Genomic DNA, 22,791 nt, shown 5'->3' with positions numbered 1-22,791 from the left:
TTTTTTTTTTCTGGTACCACCGTCATATGAGGTTACTTTGCTTCAAGAGGTGACTTTGTCTTAACTGATTTGGAACTTGTTGCAGATATTTCCCTTGTTATAATAGTATTCATTTATCAACTATCGGTAACTAAACTAAATATAATCTAATTTGTTCAAATCTAATGAGGCAAAGTCACCACATTTGATTGATAGTACTTAAGTACCAGGTACTGTTCCAAAGGTAAAATCAATTACATTTAACCCTTTACATGCAGGTATTATTCCGGATTCCAGATCATACTATTTTTATCAAATAAGCAGCTCCATCAATTCAGCCTCACTGGCATAGCTTTAGTGCTGTTGTGTTGTCTGAAGATATGACTCGACTTCAGACCTGTGGAGCCCCAATGAGGATGGAACAAAGTTGAGTTATTTGAAAAAGTTCTTTACTCACATTTTTGACCATACAAGGTAGCAGAATTAGTACCTGGTGTGTAAATAGCTTTGTCTCTGTTGAAAAGAGATTATAAAATCGCTTCATTGCCTTCTGTGTTACTGTTAGCAGTTAGCAGGACCCATCGTTAAGCGCTTTGGATATTGAGCTATATAAAAGCTGGTGTTTTTTTTTTTTACTACTCTCTTGCCATTACAAGATTAATATTGGCAGAAACAATGATTTCAAATAAATTTGGTCTGGTTGTAAAATGGGACCAAAAAGGGGAAACTCTGTGTTAAATGCTCTATTGGATGAAAGACATGCAAAAATTAAAAAAATTATGCATTTATGTTATATCAATATCATTCTTTCAACAGGCCTGTAAATCGTCTTTTCCAAAATTGTCTGAAGATTTATTTTAACCACCAATGACTTATCTTTAATTTTGCCTTTTATCAATTGAAGGTCGCTTCCGCAATATACAAATGTTTCAGGCATGTTGCAGAATCGTTTACTATTAGTACTTGTATTTCTTCTTTGTCTTATGAAAATGTGGCTTAGTGAACTTTTTTTTCTTGCAGAGGAAGCTGGCAAAACATAACTAAACAAAAGACATCCATTTCACTTACGAATTAAAAAAAAAAAATAATCGCTGAAAAATCATTTCATAGTTAATTGTACAAGGCCATTGCCCTCCCTCAATATTATGCCATCCAGTCATAAGTGTAATTCATTACATCTATTCATTTAAATTGCCCCTGATAAATTTCAGCTACATTTCTCTGTTTTTAGTTAATGCATATTATATTTTTAAAAAATAGATTATCTAATCAACTCATAGATGCACACACGCAATTGTAAACACACTGACACAAACATTTACAAACATACAAAAAGACTTGTGACATCTGTAACTATAGAATGTCAATTTACTTTCTCTTCATTATTAATTATTACAACTCATTTACCAAGACATATTTATTACAACTCATTTACCAAGACATATATGTTTCTTTCAAAACAGACGCGCAAATATTTATATATTGCAGGTCTGATAACGAAACACAATTAAGGGCATGATTTAAGATTGTTGTAATGGACAATATTTGGTCTTGTTTAAGAGTATTTCTGTTACAACAATGAGCCCACACCATTTTGGGTTAACAGGTGGGTTAAATAAGTATGCATCACAGGATACCTATAAAACTACCACTACCACAGCTAGTGTAAAGTAAAAAAAACTTTTTCCCTCTTTACCTCCCATTTCTCATATTCCTTTTCACTCACACCACCAACAGCACCGAGTAAACTGTCATCGAGCCCGCACTCCCCCACCTCGTCCTGTTCACCCATCAACACAAATCTGCTCTTCATATCATCTTCATTCTCCTCCTCCCCAAGTTCCATGCACAAGTCTGCATTGAGACTTGAGGTAGAAGTTTCACTGATCTGTAAACGGCTGTGCTCAGCCTGCCGAAGCATCATGGATGAAGAAACTTGTCGCCGCAGTCTCGACATGGCTTTACTTCTCTGCTTGAAATCTTCGCTGATATTTGGCTTGACTCCTTTATCTACTGCTTCTCCAATCAGATTGACAATACTATTGAAGGCAGATGGTCTATCCGCATAAACATGATGGCCAGCACCTCCAATTTCCTTTAGGAAAGTGAAATTAACAAAAGTAAAATGCAAATAAACAAAATATCAACTAACATAAACTTAATCAAAAGATTAATGTAAACTGAGCCCTTCATTAAACTGATATTGAGGATTGTCATAAGGCAGGGTGAACCGATCCTATGCATGTTGCTTTTACATTTTTAATATCTTAATAGACAAAGCTATTCATTTAGAAAGCAAATATGTCCTTTAAACAGCATAAACCTGCCATTTTGACAGTTCAAAATAGTGAGAATGAGTTTAATATTTGTATCATGCTTGTGCAGAAAAATTAATCTACCCACCCCCGCCAATTAAAAAACCCCAACAAACTTCACTTACATGTACTTCTACATAGCTGTCATGTCTGTGGTGTTTTGTCTGCCAGCCACACCCACTCCTGACCCATGATTTTGATCCAAAGATGAAAGTAATGTCAAGGTCCTCTGCCCAGTGATCTACTCGCTCCTCCAATGGCAGACGTGGCCAACCAAATGGAATGGAAAGTCTATCATATGCAATTTCTCCACTGTGAAAGAAAAGTACCCCTAAAACAATTATTGGCTAAAAAAAAAAGATGCAAAGATAATTATAATTGTTTAACTTTTGTATAAATTATGGTTAAGACCGACGTGTACATATATGCAGGTCTGACAACCAAACCCATTTAATATTGTTGTAATGGACATTTTTTGAGATTTCCATTACAACAATGAGCCCAGAAGGAATTGGGTTATCAGACCTGCAAATAAGTGCACGTCGGTTAAAACTGAACTATTTTTTGCCATGATTTACATGAAGGAAATGAAACCCAGCATGATTAAATGGTGGAGGTCCAGTTGGTAGTACACTCGCAAAGGGGTCGAGAAATCAGATACAAAAAAAACAGAAAAAAAAACAAGGTAATTTAAAAGTACGTTAGAAACATACTCATTCTCTTCAATAGGGCTTATATATAAACTTCATCCAACTCTTGTAGTATGGCAATCACCTTCAGACCAGTAGGTCCTGGGCTGAGTCCCGATCTGATTGATACAAAGATGAGTCATTGGAAAAGGATCTTAACTCACATTCTCTCACAGTACTCGGGTGTAAAACGAGTACCTGGTCGCTAACAACGTCATTGTTCAGAAAAAAAATTGGACCTTTTGTGAAGTTCTGAGCACCATTAATGGATGTTTCACAGACTATATAAATGCTCAAGTTTTTATTTTTTATAATAAATCTTCAAAATTCTCAGCATTTAAACCACCCTCATACAATTCTGTTTTTATACTTAGAATCACACATCATATGACTAAATAACCAAACCCATCCCTCTCACTTTTTACTATTCATCATCCACACATAGATGTAATCCTGCATGGTCATGTCAGGGAAGTATCCGGTTCGTTCCTCCATCATCAGCTCCCTGATGCGTTCAACGTTTGTCTTCTGAGGATCCAGTCCCTTCCAGAAAGCCATGAATTTCTCTTTCATGCCCAGCCTGAAGATTCTGTAGAGTGGCAAGGCTGGAGACAAAAAAAAAAAAAGCCATGAGGAAACAGAAATATCAATGGAAAGATTTTTCACTTGATCCACCTTGACCCTGGTGTCAAGTCTGTATAAAATTTCCATTTCAGAAAAATCATGAGACTGTCCTTCAATTCTGAATGGGTTTGTTTATAAAAAATAAAACTCCTCTTTCTAAATATCTCAGTAAAAATAATCTGATGCAGATGTGGGCTGAGTAAATTGGGTTGTTAGCTTTTGAGAGAATGTCTTTTTCAGGCAAAGCTTTCTTGAAAATATTTATATAAAAATGTAGATTAACACAACGCATTTCCATGGTTATTTCTTCAGAGAGCCATATGGTGCTTAATTTTCATTTCACACAGTAGTATACATACTGTCGGTTTTGCAATCTTCCATTTATGTCACTGACTACACTCAACGTTGCTTTACTTTAAGAAAGATGAGACACCAACTCAGCCATATACATCCAAATTATATCAGTAATAAGGAGGGCGAGGGGAATAGGAAAAACTAGACATGCGTTAACTGTTCTAAGAACTGTATGTGCAGCTTTGTGATCTTAGTTTTATGACATGACAATTAACACAAGGCCTGTGGGTCCCAAGTTGGAGTCCCAATATGGTTAGCACAAAGTTGAGTCCTTGGAAAAGGTTCCCAAATCAAATTTTCTCACTATACTCAGGTGTAAAATGAGTACATTGTTGTCTATGTAAAAAAAAAAATAATTGAAAAAACACTTGACAGATTTCATATCTCTTCCTACATGTAAGTGTTGCTATTGAAATAATTGTCCACTCTAGATCAGTACGTTTAAAACAAATGTATTAAATTGAATTCTTTACTTTGATTTGTTTTGTTGAATCTCTAGCAAAATAAAAAAGGGAGGGACACAAAATAAAGGACACTGCCAATCTGATACTTTTAAGCTGACTAGCTAAATTAAAGTAAAGAAGTCCTAACCATTGCTTGCTACCCTTTGGGGATAGGATGCCGGTCTATCATTAATTACATTCCACCAGGTCTAACAGACTCAGTTACGCAATCACTAGTGGGTTGATAGTAAGGGAGGGTGGGGAAGGTGGGGTCAGGTGGAAAAAATTTCGACTGCATCTGGATCGATACCGGTCCCTAATGATTATCAGAGTATTATATTTTGTCATGATCTGTAAATTAATTCATGTTGAATTATCATACTGACCAGTTTCAGTTTCATCAATTGAAAGACCAAGGTAGTTATCTAAACACAATAATTACAAATCCATTCATAGTTTGTATTTACTAGCTGACCCTCACCGATTTCTTTGGGCTACTATTTCTAGTTGATTAGATTGACATGACAACATTGACAACTACATAACAGTCCACTTATGATAAATGATAAACCCTCGTAGAACAGACTGAAAACTCGTCTTATTTTTATCAAGAGCTGCCTACCCAGTAAAACTGGCTAGGACTGCTTCTTTTTTTTTAAAAAGCGGGAATTAAAAAAATAAAACTTCTTTTCGCAAACATTGGTTTCTTAATTTTTTACTTTTGAAATTCAAACTATCAATATTATTAAAAACAATAAATAAAATATGTATTTGATGAATAAATCTTTAATTGTTATATATATGCCTGATTGCTCATGATGTAAATGATTCATGATGAGTCATTTTTTTTCACAGGATATTCAAAGGCCTTACTATATCTTATGTTATGTTATACATTATTAAATTCAAGAGAAAGAAATAGTAATAAATTCAATTATTCTTACAACAGTCTTGATGCATCAAAATAATGTGAAATTCGAAAGCGAAAGTCTTCAACAAAATGTAAAAGAATTGCCATGAGCAACACTTAAAGGTTGTCAGATTCGTCATATCATCCGTGCAAAAACTACTGAATCAGGAGTAACACAAATCAAAGACAACTTGGGGTTTAAAAAAACGACTGTCATGATTTTATAGCCTCTTGGAAATCTTGGTTAAAAACCCGGAGTCCTACCTTATCCAAAACCCATGGTAAAAGATCATTCATTTAAAAGAGATATCAGGACTAAATTCAAAGTTTACCTAAAATAAACATTCTTCTGCCTGGCACTGTAAGATGCAGTCACCTTTATATACCACAAAGGAATCTATGAAGCAAAAGTATGATGCTAACAGTACCTGGTCATGAGGTCCAAGTGAGAAAATTTGGAGCAATAATCTAACCCCCCCCCCTTACAAATTTTTTTTTTTTAATGTCAAAGTACCCAAAGTGAGACCTGAACCAGGGACCCCTTGGGCCACAATGTAATGTCTTGACCACTCAGCCATTTCTTCCAATTTATATAAAGGAAATGTTTATTATAAAGGAGGTTATCTTATCTAGACTACAGTGTAAAACAAACTCTCACTAGTCGTGTTACAACCAACATGACAACTCTCTTGATTCTTATCTTGTTCACGACCAAATTCCCAAGGTCAAGGTTATCTTAATTCAGCACATGTTATAATAGACTACAAATAAATAAACATACTAAGATTGACATTATGCTTAAACATACTACATTCTCCACTTTGTACAATATTTGCAGCTAAACTTTCAATGATATACAGTACATATTATGATGTAATATGGATTTAATATTTCAATCATTAATCACACTGATTTTATTGCTTTTTGTTTGTATCGAGGAGTTTGTTTTGTTTGTTTTTAAGGGTTTATGGCACTTGCAACACATATAGGTTATATCAGCGCCAGTAAAAAGGAAGAAAATTGGGAGAGTAAAAAGTTCTAGAATTAAAATTAAAGCACCCAAGAAAAAGTAAGACATAGGGGAATGAGAACAAATAGGGATCAGATGTAGATTCCAAGAGCATACCACCAATGTACTTAGTTTGAGATCACCTATAAGTCTCATCCGAACACAAGCACAAAATCCAACAAAGAGGAATACACTCAAATGCTTACATTATACATTCAAAATAACAAATATAATAATACATAACAGAGAGATGATTTACAAGGAAAAAATATCACCTCCCAAAACAGTAACCCTGCATTTGACTGTTTTCCTCCTAGCTAGGACTCCGGCGAGGGTCAGGACAAATCCAAGTAATATCATTCCAAGACAAAGACAGAAAGCATGTTGGAAAACAGATATAAGGGGATAGAAGACACAGTATGTACCCCCTGCCCACTATGGGAGATCAAGGAGTTTAAGAGCATTTGAAACACTTTTAGATCATATCAGTGAGAGGCCATCACTATGCCATTATCATATAAGATGATGATGATGACATAGTAAAAAGAATGTGTAATTTATAATCCATGGTCTATCTGAGCTGAAAATAATAATAATGTATAGCATTTATAACAGAAATAGGCAAATGGCGTGTTCCAATTTTTGATGTAAGCAATGCAAAAGTCTTTACCAGAATACAAACGAGGTTGGATTCTAATTTTAAGTGGGCGTCATGGTATTCATTGATTATTGGGCATTCCATTAATCTAGGTCGTAATCGAGGAATTTTTTGGTAATAATAATAATGATAATGTTAATAATAATAATGATCATGTTAATAATAATAATAATAATAATTATAATAATAATAGTAATAGTAATAATAATAATAATAAATAGTAATAGTAATAATAATAATAATAATAATAATAATAATAATAATAATAATAATAATAATAATAATGAGAACAATTCTCGTCATAATTTCTATCAACAGCATGGACTCTGAGCCAATTTTTATTCTAGACAAGGTAATAATCACTTGTTACCAATGTGCACTCTTTTTTTCATGTCTGATAACCCAATTTATTATGGGCTCATTGTTGTAAAGGAAATCTCAAGCAAATGGTGAACTCAAGAGAGTAAAACTAAGCCCATAATTGCGTTCGGTTATCAGACCCTTTGTATAAAATTCGGGTCTGTATCTATTTACTTACCAAACGGTCCTAGAATTCTTATGGGTGTGAAGATATAAACTTTGGCATACAGCTCTGAAACCATTTTGATTGGCTTGTTCTCCATGAAAGGTCGATTATCAGCTGATGGCGGTCGACGGCTGTAGCCCCAAGGTTCAGTCAAGATCAAATGAGCCACTCGGTGTGGGTAGAACATACTGTATATCGAGCACATATAAGAACCAAAACCATGGCCTTGTGGGTAAGAAATAAATTATTTTATAAATGATTAACTATGTCTCTAGCCAGCTTTCAAAACATGACATCCAAAGAGGGTCAAAATGTAAAAATTAAAAAAAATAAATATCATAACCTCCCCCCTCACACACATATGCCTGTGTTCTTTTCTTCTTTATTTAGTTTATACTTTACTTTTGAGGGAGTGGGGAGGGGGGGGGGGGGATGAACATTTTTTTCATCCCTAAAGAAATCTGTCTTTGAGTGAACAAAAACCTGAATCACAGTCAGACCAGTGCCCAATGAGCTGATGTCTGAAGAAAAACTGGAAAATGAATATAGCTTTTGAACCCAAAAACATGTTTTCAATCTGTAAATACAGAAACATAGGAATTCTCATTTTCAGCACAAATTTCAGCAATAATAATGAAGGCAGTATTAAACGCTTTTTATTTTAAGGTGAACTATCGTTTGGTTTTATTTACAAATGGAAGAAAGCCTTCTGAAATAACCGAAACATATGGTGAGAATGCAACATCTAATAAGACTCCGGTGTATCAGTAGTGTTCTTGGTTCAAAGACGGTCATGCAAGTCTATAAATGGACCTGTCTGATCGGCCAAAGATGTCAAAAAGTGATGAGAACGCTATTCGATAAGATCATCAAACGGGATAGGACACTGAAGATTTAGGACATTGCTTTAAAATTTAAAATCCCAAAAAGCGCTATTCATGAAATTGTCCATGACATATTGGGGTATCCAAAAATTTGTGCCAGATGGATTCCAAAACTTTCAACAGAAGAAAATGACCTTAAGAGAGTGGAAGTTTGACGAAACCTTCTGGATCGGTGTCAACAAGACGGCATAGCAGAGACACACCTCATAGAAGGGCCTGATGGGGACATTCAAGTAAAAAAAATAATCTTTTGGAACATTTAATTACCAGAGTCCAGATCTGGCACCTATTTGGATCCTCAAAGCGTCGCTTAGTGAGAAAGAAGTACATAGAATAAAATCTTGTTGAGGAAGTTCAAGTTTGGTTTTCAAAGCTCAATGAACAATTCTTTTGGTTGGGTATCTAATCACTGTTGTCATGCTGGTAAAAATGCATTGATCTGTATAGAGACTTCATTGAAAAGAACCTAAAGACTTTCTATCACAGTCATAGGTGAGTTTCAAGTGGATGTATTTAAAACTTTTTGAGTATTACTAAATTCTGGTTTCTTTTTGTAGGTCTCCCATAATCAAAGTAAGACAGAATTGTGGGTAAAATGAGAACCAGCTATGAGATGAAGACAACATCAATGCGCTGTGCATGGTAACGCTTACAATAAAATAATTTCTTGACTTTCAGTTGATTATTATTATTATTATTATTATTATTATTATTATTATTATTATTATTATTATTATCATTATTATTATTATTATTATTATTATTATTATTATTATTATTATTATTATTATTATTATTATTATTATTATTATTATTATACATTAAGAAATCATGCCCAGAAAAATAAGTCTTAAACCCATTGTATTTTCAGAGGTTGCACGGGTATAAAAAAACAAAAAAACAACACAAAATAAACCAATAATATTCCTTATATCATGGAGATCAAAGATGATTCACTTCGATCTGATTATGCAACTTAAGTATGAAAAAAACTCAGGGTGCATCTATTCAGGTGTCTGACATTTAAATTGCTAAATCTTGTTCCATAATCAAGCTCAATCACAAGTTTACAGAGCTCCATAATAAAAGCTTTAAATAAATACCATGCCATTATTTCAGGTCTCTAATAAATGTTTAACCTCCGATTCAAATAAAAAAAAAATATAATGCACTTTCCCTAACAACAAAAATCACCATTCGGCTTTGTAACTGCCTATTTATTAGGACTCACCAAGTAAAATAGCTTTCTCAATATTTATTTTCCGAAACCACATCTCCAAGGATTGGATGTAGAATCTTTCCACATCAGCAGCATCTGTGTCCACCCACCAGCCATTCTCATATTTCACACGAATTTCAGCTTCTCTGCTTAATCCCCAGCCAGGTAGGTCAATTAAATAAACATTGCGCTGGAAAATAAAATGAAATATTTACAGGGACAGATGCAAACGGAGCAAGTGTTTTAAAAAAAAATTAACAATTTTTGAAAATCTACATTTACAATAGATGTAAGCATCTTTCACTTTATATTATGACACACAAACAAATAAAATAGTCGCATGAGCAACACATGTAGCTCAATTGGAATTTTTTATTTCTTATTTATAAAAAAAAACTATACAAACAGCAGCAAAAGTATTTTCTGGCTCAAAATTAGATATTTGGGCTTCAAGGGATGTGGTTTTCCTCACACACTTTCATCATGCTTTAAGCACTGCACAATTCATTCCTCAATCATGTCAAATGGAACCAAACTTCTATTTTATAAAGAGCATCCTTTTTTTATTTTTTTTTTACAATACTCTTATAATACTCACATATACCAGGTACTCATTTACATTTGAGTGAGGTTTAAAAAAGAGACCAATTTTTAAAAAATTCAATCCTGAAAAAGAAATCCAAACTCTAAATCAGCATGAATGCATACAGATAAGATGAAATCTTTTTTCATATCAACAATATCTCCACGATATCATAAATCAATGCATTTCGAGACAAAACTTTTAAAAGTGAAAGAAATTTCATACACAAAAAAAGAAAGAGAATCATCACTTCTCATTATAAAATAATAATTCATTCCATAGCATCCAATAATGCATATATTATATACCCTAACATGAAAATACTTTGATAAAATACAAAAGCAACAAAACAATAGACAACCCAGCACCGATTTTGCCTTCTCTTCATAAGGAAAACCCAAAGCAACATGGCGCAGAATGGTGGAAAATGAGAGGAATAAATTAGGATGGCACTCCTGAAAGGTTAAGACTGCAGCCAAGGACTGTACGAAATAGAAGGAAAATATCCAGGCCTTATGCGCTTCTTGTTGCTGAGAGCTATAACGTTAAGGTAAAGCCTTAATAATATGATTCACATATATAGAATAATACCAAAAAATATTTTTTGAATTGTTTTTTTTATTTGGATTGTTTCTACAATACATGAGAGTCACATTTACTCTCAATATTTTCTTTACATTTCGATTGGCTCACTTGGGCATCTCTAGATTTTAAAAGTTTTAGTAGTCCTTCAGAGCCATTAGCCCCAAGGGTTTATTCCTGTTTCTATAGCTTGAAAAGGACAAAAGCAATTGATTGCAATCCTTTATATAGGATGCTAGTCTATTGCAAAGTAATTTCCACTAGACCTTATAGACCCAGCAACCCAATCACTGCTGGGTGGACGGAGGGGGGGGGGGGGGTAGAAAAAATCTTGACTTCGCCTGGAATTGATCTATGTCACTTTGTATGTGAAGCAAGTGCTTTACCAACTAAGATATTGGGACCCCTTTTTTTTTAGTTTTACTACTCACATATTTGGCAAATTCATCAATATTGTTGAGGAATAAATTACTCCCTCCTGTTATGCTATGAAATAAAATGATAGGGATTTCAGACTCGCCCTTGTCACTCTTCACAGATACCGTCCATAGGCTGACTTCCCGGCCATCCACATGCACCTTCACAAAATCTGCAGTATGTTTGTGCTTCAGCACTGGAAAAGAAAATACAAAAAAACCCAAAAAACAAAACTACATGGATGTGAAAAACATTTTATTGGTAATAATGACAGTTCTCACCAGCCATCCAAATTTTTAATTTAAAAATTTGGATTTTATCAATGCCAGCCTATGTTCAATGAACTGGATGATCAATATTCGTCGAAGGAATCAAACATTAACATTACCAATATTTTGTTACTTTTGAAATGCATAACTTTAAAGTTCCATTTTTACATGATTTACTTGATATTTTGTAAACTATCCACTTTCTCTGTCACAATTAGAGGAAATATACGTATACACGGAAGGGATGTAGAACTTGGTTCAAGATGTTTTGCAGTAGTAATGACTCAATTAACCAAATTCCACAATGATTTTGTTTGTACCTCATAGAGTAGCATACTATGTTGACTTGTTTTCAAAACTGCAGATTTTTGGGTTTTGCATAAATGCAGTAACACTCTTTGAATGGCTCAATGGCTACCGTGACTGCTTGCCAATCTCTCTCTCTCTCTCACAGCAAGATGGAGTGTGGCGTATTAATTGGATCTTGAATTTGGCTCTCTGACACCGTGATATTATTATTCTCTTTTTTCATCTGTCACTTCTCTATACCCAATATTTGTAATCCTTATTGATATAAGTGCCCATCCTACACGTTTCTGAATTTTTAACATTGAAAGTTTGATACACTGATTACAAAATTTTCATTTTATTTAACTTCAAGTGTATTGACCTCTTGGTATCTCTGTGTAGCCATGAATTTATATATATATATAACCATGCACTTCTGTTCTTCAGCTATCAATATTCACTTGTCTACTGATTAGATTTCATCTGCCATCTTCGACTTCGACTTACAGTTTCTGTGTTTTGGACAAGGAAGGGAAGTACCAGCACTACATTTACTATATCACAGCCTGATGCAGGCATATATTTAAATTAGGAATGCTTATAAAAGCCTGTAATAAATACTATAATCTTGGCGTATGAGTTGAATTTTCACTTGTATGCCGACAATACTCAAATTTATTTCCCTGTTACTAACGATACGAGAGTGGACATTGTATCTCGAGTGGAAGCGTGCATGAAAGACATAAAAGATTGGATGGTTTTAAATAAATTAAAGTTAAATGAGGATAAAACGGAAATAACAAGTTTTTATGGAAATAACCAGAAAAGAACAGAAATAGAATCATTGAGCATTACTGGTAGTCAAATAAAGATTGTAAATGGTGGAAATGTCAGGAATTTAGGTGCATATTTAGATTCACGCTTGTGTATGGACGCTCATGTTAGTAAAGTTGCTCAGATTTGTCACCTTCATCTCCATAAAATTTATAGAATTAGACATCTTTCGGATACTGAGACTGTCAAAACATTAATGACATCATTTGTACTTAACCGAATAGACTACTGTAACGCTCTGTAACAATCGTCACCAAAATATATAATTAAACAGCTTCAGAAAGTGGAAAATAGAGCTGCTAGAATGGTGACTGATTGTGGGGTGAAAGAGCATGTAACGCCGATTTTAATATCTTTGCATTGGCTCCCTGTTAACAGTCGAATTATGTTCAAAATTCTATGCTATGCGTTTAAATGCTTTAATAAGACAGCTCCTGTATACCTACAAAATATGGTTAATCTCTATGTGCCGGAGAGAGAACTTAGATCCAGTGGTCAAGATCTCTTCCAGGTTCCTCGCTGTAGATCGTCTTTTAGTGAGAGATCTTTTAGCCAGTCGGCACCCGTCTTATGGAACCAACTGCCTTCATCACTCAAAAAATGTCCCGACTTTTGAAAACTTTGAAAAGAAACTTAAAACACATCTCTTTAGAAAATCATTTGATGTTTAACATTTCTATTAGGCCTACATATTATAGATATCCTAAATTTTCATCTTGTAGCACAGTACGTGGTAATTAAATTACAAATTGATTAATGCTATTCCAATATGATAGATTTTATGCTTAAATTATCAATTTATTGTTGTGTTTTATTTGCGTTGTAAAGCGCCTCTGAGCACATTGTGGATCTAGGCGCTATATAAATTCATTCATTCATTCATTCATTCAAGAATGTGAATCATACTTACAAGATCTTGCTTTCTTATCAAGTTTTTTGAGCCAATCATTAGATTGTGGACACCATCGACATTTGCACATACAATAATACCTGATTTGAGATAAAATTAAAAGTTCACAGTAAATCTAATGAAATCAAGATAAATGTCGAAGTAAAAACAACAATGAAGTTTAATGTAAGCTCTAACACAATTTTTAAAAAACAATCAAAGTGGACCTTTCAGGTTTGCTTTACATCAACACTGTGGAAAAATTATAAATTTGACATTAATAATTGATTTGTTTTAATCAGGAGCTTACATTGAACTTCGTCCCTTAAAAAATTTCTTTGAGTTTCAACTTTACAGGCATTGATTGGAAACTAAGAAAGCTCTATACACTGTCAGTGATTTACCTCACCTCACCTCATTCTCCTGTTCGAGGTGGCCTTAGAGGAGACATGAGAGATGACTTTGCAGTGAGGGCCCTCCATCCAGATCTGTCCTCAGCTCTAATCATTAGTGTTGGGCTGTCCATCCTTGTCCACTCTTTTACATTTCCATCTAGCATTTTGTTTGCCATCCTCTCCGTCTGCCTCCCTCCAATGAGCCTTGCATAATGGTTTTTGTCAATGTCCCATGGCGAAAAAAATGAACAAACCAATACAATTTTCTTCTTTTTACTAAAGACAGGACAGATTCCTGTGGTCCTGTTATAGAAACAACTCTTCTGTTAACTTCTTCATTTACATAAACTCTGTCCAGGTGATGACCAAAATACACATAGGGCATTATTTTTGAATGATTGTATCCTCTTAAGGATTTCTGAGGTCAATATCCATCTTTCTCAATATTATATTATAAGAAGATTTATATTACAAGTGCCTTATATAACTTAAGTTTGGAACTAAGAGCCATGTTCTTGTTTTTCCACATCTTATCCAGTCTCGTCATTGCATTTATTGCCCTTGCTATCCTACATTTTAATTCTAATTGTTGATCTGCCATCTTTGGTGATTGTCGCTCTAAAATATTTAAAAAATGCTACCTCTTCCAGCTGCTGACCTTTGACCACGATGTTGGCTTTGATGTTGTCTTTGCTATTCACCATCACTTTGAAATTGTTTTTATTTAACTCCATTTCAAATGCAGCTGCTTTGATAACCAGCCAGTTAGTGAGATCTCGTAATTCTCCATTAATTCCTGTTTCAAGGTAAATCTATCAGCAAATCTGAGGTTATTGATAGTTGAAAGGAAATTGTGAAGGGTTTCAATGATGTTTTTCTTGAAGAATAGATTGAAAAGCACAGGAGATAGTAAACAGCCTAGGCGCACTCCAATTGATGTTTTGAAGAACTGAGCATTCTGGTTGTTCATAAGAATGGCACTGCTAGAGCTTTTGTAAAGAGCCTCTATCAATTGTACCTGTCCATCTTCTATTCCGAATTCTCAGTAGTGTGTGCCATAATGTCATGCCAAACCCTATCAAAAGCCTTCCTAAAGTCAATAAAATTACTGAAGAGATCTTTTTGATGTACTATATGCTTTGCAATTAAGATTCTACAGTTAAATATTTGCTCAATAGTGCTTCTGCCAGTTCTGAAACTCACTTGATCTTCTGCAAGATATTCTTCGGCTTCATGTTTAGTATAAAAAAAATAAATAAATTACGCCCTTTCCCAACCGTATAATTAGATCCCGTCACCTAGGTATTCCATAAAGGAATCACCCAAAATTTATTATGAGCATAGTAATATGTGTCTTATATTCCTATGCCCATACTGTCAATTTATATGCCAGAAACATCTAATTTTTTCAATCATTTATGAACTGCATCTTTAAGTTTATTGGTGTATAATCCTCTTCGGGCCTTGAGTCACATAGGACAAACGAAGATGCCACATATTCAATAAACATACATTTTTGATTGCTCAGCACTAAAAGTGAATGAAATCCAATGTTCCTTTAACTGTTTACTTCAGAGCATTTGCTTATAAATTTATTTCTGTTACTATAAGGAATGATTCTCTATAGAGGGATTGTTAAATCACTGTTCAGTTAGTCTTCACTTCCAAACCCCAAGGAAAATAATACGACAACAAAGACAAGAACAGAGTTGGAAAATTGAAAAATTAAAACTTATGCTACCTATTTCTTATTCAATGACGATCTATTTGGAGATTTGCCTCTAATTTCTAATAATTCGATATTTAAAAAAAACAAAACAAAAAACAAACGAACCCAAAGCCAAAACTAAAAATCCACCAGTATATAAAACAATACCAATAATAAAACAAAGGCAAAGGCTATTCGGACCCAAGTCTGACTTGCTTCCCGTGGCAATTCGGACCCCGAGTCTGAATTGCCTCCCATGGCAATTCGGATCCCAAGTCTGAATTGCTTCCCGTGGCAATTCGGACTCGAGTCTAAACTAAATAGAACTCCGTGGTAACCAGGGTCGAGTCTGAATAGTCTCCAATGGCTCTTCGATTCGGAATACTGCAATGCAATGCGCCCGAATGATGAACTTATAATTAGTATCATTAGTGAAACTCTCAGTTACTATTCTGTTTGCATTTACAGAAACCGTATTAGTCCTAAACACAAAACACACACACACTCACGAGTATCTCTAAGTCATTAAAAACAAAATAATCACAGCCCCCCCCCCCCCCCAACAACCATTTCCACAACCCAAGAGTCAGCAGCTTTTTCTCTTTGATCTCTCATCACCATGTTCGATGATCAATGTTTTGTTTTGTTTTTGCTTTTTTTTTAAGGCGCTTGCAACACATTTAGGTCATGCCAGCGTCAGTAAAATGGGAGAAAATTGGATAGTAAAAAGTTCTAGAATCACAATTAAAAAGTACCCAAGAAAAAGTAAGACAAAGGGGAATTAGTTCAAATGCAGATTCCAAAAGCACACTACCAATATACTTAGTTTGAGAGCACCTAAATGTCTCATCCTGACACAAACACAGGTCGCCTTTTCAAATTCTTTCAAGATTTGCATGAATTCGTTGAAAGAAGAATATAGATCACCGCTTTTGAAGCTACCACGCTTCACTTTCGCCCAGCTTCCACTTCCGACACTTCCTGTGATTTCGCAGGCGCATTGTGGCAGGAGTCCGAATTGCCACGAGAAGCAATTCCAACTCAGGTCCGAATTGCCACTTCATAAAACAAAACAAAACCTAACAAACACAACCTAAAAAAAAACAAATTTAAAAAAACAACACAAAACTACAATACTACAAAAACAACAAAACGTTTTCTTTAGCTAAAATTTGTGTCTGCTTTTTTCGGAGATATTTTGAAAATAGATAGGCGCATTGTGGCAGGAGTCCGAATTGCCACGTGAAGCAATTCAGACTCGGGTCCGAATTGCCACTTCGTAAAACAAAACAAAACCTAACAAACACAACACCTAAAAAAAAAACAAATTTTAAAAAACAACACAAAACTACAATACTACAAAAACAACAAAACGTTTTTTTTTTAGCTAAAATTTGTGTCTGCTTTTTTCGGAGATATTTTGAAAACAGACAGGGTTACTTTTCAATCTCTCCCTCCCCTCCTCCCCCCCCCCCTGCCACTGCCATACTCTGTTACCACCGTCATTGTTGTTTTAACTTTCGAATCCTTTTACTTTTATCTATTTCTTTTGTTATTTTTAGCCAACAAACCCTGTCATTATCAATGAACTATCTTTTTAAAAAAATATAATGTTCGAGTGGGGTTTGGGAGGGGGAAAACTTTTTTTTTATTTTTATAATGTTCTAGTAGGGTGGTTTGGGAGGGGGGAGACTTTAAAAAAAAAAAAGTTTCCCCCCTAACTAGAACATTATATATATATATATATATATATATAATATATATAATATAGAAGTGGCAATTCGATCCAGTCTGAAATGCTATCCAGTGGCAATTCGGACCCGAGTCTGAAATGCTTCCAGTGGCAATTCGGACCCGAGTCTGAATTGCTTCCCGTGGCAATTCGGACTCCTGCCACAATGCGCCTGCGCAATCACAGGAAGTGTCGGAAGTGGAAACTGGGGCGAAAGTGAAGCGTGGTAGGTAGGGTGGGGGGAGAAGCTGCTCGTTCTCAGTTGTCAGTGTCAGTTGTCAGTCGGTAGGAGGGCGAGTGAGCGAGCAAGTCACGTTTTAGAACTCCCGAAGGTGACTGCCTTCAAAAGCGGTGATCTATTATTCCCCTTTGTCTTACTTTTTCTTGAGTACTTTTTAATTGTAATTCTAGAACTTTTGCTATCCAATTTCTCCAGTTTTACTGGCGCTGATATGACCTAAATGTGTTGCAAGCTCCTTAAAAAAACAAAACATAGATCTAAATAATCGTGGTCTTTGGGAGATTACAATTGTAGTCGCAATTGTAAACGTTAACAATCAATTTGCCCTCGCAGATAAAAAGTGTCTTTGTGTAATGATTGGAAGATTTATTTGATTTGCTATGAGCGTGTTGCTAAAGATACATGCATGACATATCTCTACATTAATATAATTTGTCATTTGCTGCCGCGAAAAAGTGCAATATGACTTTGGGCATTGGGCGTTTTATTTAAAAGGCAGTATAGGTCGGGCTTTGACAAAAGGCAGTGTCTTAATTCTTTTTTAATTAAAAAAATATGCTGTTTCATTTTTAAATATAAAAATAGAGGCGATTCTTGGCAGCAAGCCATGCAATAGAGCCCCGCCACTGGGGTAGGGGCAGAGTACTGTCTAATACTAATATTATTAGATAATACTGGACTAGGTACCTAAATAAAATAAACACTGGTTGAATACGGAAAGAAAATGATCAACTGGTAATGGGATTGGTGGGGGGGTAACCCACAAACGACCGAGGTGCTGGACGCAGGGGAGAACATGGTGATACGAGATCAAAGAGAAAAAGCCACCGGCTCTTGGGTTGTGGAAATGATTGCTGGGGGGGGGGGGGGGGGGGGGGGGGGGGGTGTGTGTGTGTGTGTGTGTGATTATTCTGTTTTTAATGAATTAGAGATACTCATGAGTGTGTGTGTGTGTTCAGGAAGACCAATACGGTTTCTATAGCTGCAAACGGAATAGTAACTGAGAGTTTCACTAATGAAATGATACTAATGATAAGTTCATCATTCGGGCGCATTGCATTGCAGTATTCCGAGTCGAAGAGCCATGGAGTTATTCAGACTCGACCCTGGTGAGGCACGGAGTTCTATTCAGTTTAGACTCGAGTCCGAATTGCCACGGGAAGCAATTCAGACTCGGGTCCGAATTGCCACGGGAAGCAATTCAGACCCGGGTCCGAATAGCCTTTCCCATATATATATATATATATATATATATATATATATATATATATAAGAATACTTGGGGATGTAGGAGCTTTCGAAAGGCCTCCCGTGGAAAATCCCTCTTATAATAGTCGTATGGATCAATTACATGGATTCGAACACTGAAATGAATTTTGAATTTCTAAACTTAAAAAAAAAAAATCAACTTACAAACATGTTAGAAAGATTAGCAACACTCGAAGAGGAAAAATTAAAATACAACGATAAAGAGACATTTGTTGCCCGCATCAGACAAAGGCCGTCATTGACTTATACGTTATTCCATGAGTTCAGTCTCAATATTTTATTAATTGAAAACTAAAAAAAGACTGGTAAAATTTTTCTTCGTTGACTCAATGCCTCGATCATGTTTATTGTTTACAAGGATTTCTAAAATATATAACTTAAAAATCTTTCGAAATTATTCTTCATTGATTACAGATTCTGTCGTCAATAGGTTATCCATAGCTCTGAAATAAAATTCAATTATTCTGCCCACAACTTATTACCTAATAACTTTTTTAAAAAGTATTTTGAAAAACGTTTTGCACTTAAATTTCAAATTAAAGAAATAATCTTATATCGCTAATTTTAATTTCTTTTTTTCTAAAAACAGAAAATTAGAAGGGAGATTACTAGAAAAAAACCCAAACAAAACGATATAAAAGAGGCCCGAAAGCGTTACGCCCCATTAACCCTATCCCCCGTATTGCGACTGATTGCGACTGTTGACATCAGTAACCTATCCTCCTGATGCGGGCTGATGCGACAGATAGGTAGACATCGTAGTTTTTAATGAGCTCTTGCAGTAGTTTTAGTTTCGTTTTCGCTCTCGGCGCAGTAACTCTTTTAAAATGAAGAGTTGCTTTTTGTTTTGGTTTTTATTTCATAAAAATCGGACCGGAACTTTAACCGATACGAATTATTGAAGATTGTTTACACTTGACAACACATGTACAATGATTTCTAGCTATGGCGTTTCAATTCATGCAATCACTGATCGATTAAACGCAAGTTGTAGATGAAAATAACTACGAAGATGATATTATTGAAAGGGAAAGTGATATAGAAAGTGACATTGATGTAGATTTTGAGCCTCTAGACTTCGATTTTGATGAAATTTCAGACGGAATCGGCAGTGAACCCCGTGATAGTGATAATGGAGAGTGGAGTTCACAACTCCAACCTATTGAAGTTGAAGAATTCACCGAATTTACTGGAGTTAAGGCTGATTTGAATGGGAGGAAGAGAACTGCATCTACAGCAGGTCTCGTCCCAAATATTACTAGCTACACAGCAGTCAATCCTGACTCGCACAAACTTACTCGAATGCCTGGACGTCACCGCACCTGTTTTCAGTGTTCCAAGGAAAAAACAAAAACAAATGCTGGAAGAACCCCAGAAACTGTTTATGGCTGTGTGGTATGTGGTATAAGACTGTGTAAAGGATCCTGCTTCTCTAAGTACCATAATTTTTGACATTTATTCACTTAAAAGGACAAAAACATGATTGAAAAGTGAAAAACAAGACTGAATTTCAACAATTGTTTTATTTTCATAATTTTTTTTAATATGTATTCATTAACAAACATCAACATGTGACATATGTACTTTTTCTATTTTAAATGACCAATTTTTTGGAGTTAATTGCAATAAATTTCATTAATTAGTACATTTTCTATGATTTTTTAAAGTTTGTAACACCTTTAAGAAAAACAGTAATTAAGAGTTACGTCCCTTGGCTTAGGAGGATAAGGGTATTTGGACTTGAGATTTTTAGGAGTAGGTACGGAAAACCCAAATTTAGATTATATAATTGTTGTCTTTAAGTTGCATTCAATAGGTAGAACTTTTTTTCCTGATTAAAATGGTATAAAAATTATTAAAATTGGTTAAAAATTTAAAAAGATATGTTATTTCGAAATTTGTAGAAAATCGCCCAAATTTGGGCTGCTTTGAAGGCAACCTTTTGTCCGTTTTCAAAATGCCGTATTTTCATAAATATTCAAGCCAGACCTCTGTATCTTTCTAACAATACACATCTTTTTATAAACAATATGTGTATTTTTTTCCTGAGCTCAACTCTAAGTAAAAAAGAAATAATTTGCCCCCAAAGTAGCTGACAAAGCCAAAATTGTCAATTTCAACACGAAGTTTCGAAATATCAGCGATTGTGCCCCTTGCCTGAGCCGGCGTATGAGTGAAGTGAATACGGCAAATTTGTAGCTGTAGTTTCGTTTTCAGTTGGCTGGTGACTGCAAAGCTATAAATCTTGCTTTCGTATACATCATTTTAAAGCTGAGATTTTAAACTTTCTTTTGATACCAGAATCGTCCAAATTTTCAAATTTTTCTTAATTTTTTTATCAAATTAAAGTTTTTAACTTGAAACTTCAAACTTTGAAAAAGATCATAAAAATGCGAATCTGGTATCGAATGAAAGCTTGTTCAATTTTCTTTCTGATGCAGCCATTGGCGTTACTATTAATAGCGCTGACGCGAACAGCCGAGCGGAGAGAAAAGATGACCGTCAGTTACGGTGTTCGAGTAGCGGAGCGCCGGTTCAAAAATCGGAGTTTAACCCTCTTCTTCAACTCAAAGCCATAAAATAACGGCAAATCCTATGAAAAAAGCATAAACATTTTTTAAAAGATGAAGATTTGAGATTTAATCTGATACCAAACACGTTTTATTTGACGGACTGAAAATGAGAAAAAGAGAGTGACGATTTGAGTTGAAATTCTCGGTTTGCCAATAAAGCCATGACTCGATAAGAGGGTTTGCCGTACCTATTAGGAGGGATAGGGTTAAAAAAAAAAATTATAGTTGGCACCGTTGTGCTCATATCCTACATGTCTGATAACCGCAAACAAGTATAATTATGGGCTTGATTTAACGTCGTTGTAATGAACATTGTTTTACATCGGTTGTGAGAGTATTTTCATTACAACAATGAGCCCATAACAATTTGGGTAATTAGACCTTGCTTGGCACTTACATTACATTCATTTTATTTGTTTTTAAGGGGTATGCGGCGCTTGCGACACATTTAGTTCATTTCAACGCTAGTAAAAGGGACGCAATTGGGATAGTCAAGAAAGTTAAGTATAGATTTGCAATTGAAAAGCACATGAGAAACATTAAGACATCGGGGAATGGTTCAAAAAGGGAACAGATGTAGATTCCAAGAGCACACTATCAGTTTTCTTAGTTTGAAATCACCCAGACACCAGCACAAGTCCCCACTAAGGGGAACACACTCACATGTTTACAAATGGTATGTTAAGAATAAAACACAATAACAGTACATAACAGAGGAAAAAAATATCTCCCAAAAATAACTATATATTTGGCTGTTTCCCTCTCAGCCAGGACAAAACCAAGTAATCTCATTCCAAGACAAAGACAGAAAGCAAGTTGGAAAACAGATATAGGGGGATAGAAGACACAGTAAGTACCTCCCTGCCCACCATGGGAGGTCAGGAACCCCACAGAGAGAGAGAGAGAGAGAGAGAGAGAGAGAGAGAGAGAGAGAGAGAGAGAGAGAGAGAGAGAGAGAGAGAGAGAGAGAGATCATTTCAGTACCAGTAAAAGGGAAGCTGGTGGGATGGCCGACATAGAATATTAGATCTGTATTAATTTTGGGACTCGATCAAACACAGCAGATCCAAGAGTAATCTCTTCATTTCGTGATTAGTTTGAGGTAATCAAATCCCCCACAGACAAGCCAAAACGGAACACATTTATACAGTATTTTAAGATTATCTAAATCAAAAGCAATGCATAATTTTTAAAGTGATGCTATGCTGCTAGAAGCAATGTTTTTACTGTGTTGGTTATCAGCTTTTGAGCCCGGAATGTTCTGCGTATGGTATTTTGTTCTTTTTCGAAGCCATTAGATTCATTTTTGCCCATAACAAAGCATGCCATAGGGAGATGATTTACATAAACGGGGAAAATGTCTCTCAAAAAGATACATCCATCTGATCACCTCTCAGCAAA

At 35.0% G+C, this 22,791-nt stretch overlaps 1 protein-coding gene across 2 annotated transcripts; it reads right to left on the bottom strand.

Moving 5' to 3' along the window:
* Nucleotides 1-19,587, bottom strand: LOC144977032 ((Lyso)-N-acylphosphatidylethanolamine lipase-like). Of its 2 annotated transcripts, none has more exons than XM_078921746.1 (8): nucleotides 18,962-19,587; nucleotides 13,494-13,573; nucleotides 11,207-11,388; nucleotides 9,623-9,800; nucleotides 7,520-7,732; nucleotides 3,402-3,588; nucleotides 2,420-2,606; nucleotides 1-2,074 (listed from the first exon to the last, which is right to left on the bottom strand). In XM_078921746.1, the coding sequence occupies exons 1-8, from the start codon at nucleotides 19,024-19,026 to the stop codon at nucleotides 1,640-1,642; spliced, it is 1,527 nt and encodes a 508-aa protein (XP_078777872.1). In that variant the 5' UTR covers nucleotides 19,027-19,587; the 3' UTR covers nucleotides 1-1,639. The 2 variants fall into 2 exon arrangements, with proteins under 2 accessions (XP_078777872.1, XP_078777873.1); XM_078921747.1 differs by lacking the exon at nucleotides 18,962-19,587 and adding an exon at nucleotides 13,877-13,999.
* Between the last annotated feature and the right edge of the window lie 3,204 nt (nucleotides 19,588-22,791).

Source organism: Berghia stephanieae, chromosome 7 (genome assembly GCF_034508935.2).
Source record: "Berghia stephanieae isolate SIO BIC M18660-M18661 chromosome 7, UCSD_Bste_1.3, whole genome shotgun sequence".
NCBI classification, from domain to species: domain Eukaryota; kingdom Metazoa; phylum Mollusca; class Gastropoda; order Nudibranchia; family Aeolidiidae; genus Berghia; species Berghia stephanieae.
Note: the sequence above shows the minus strand (reverse complement) of the source record. Positions and strands in the feature narration are given on the sequence as shown.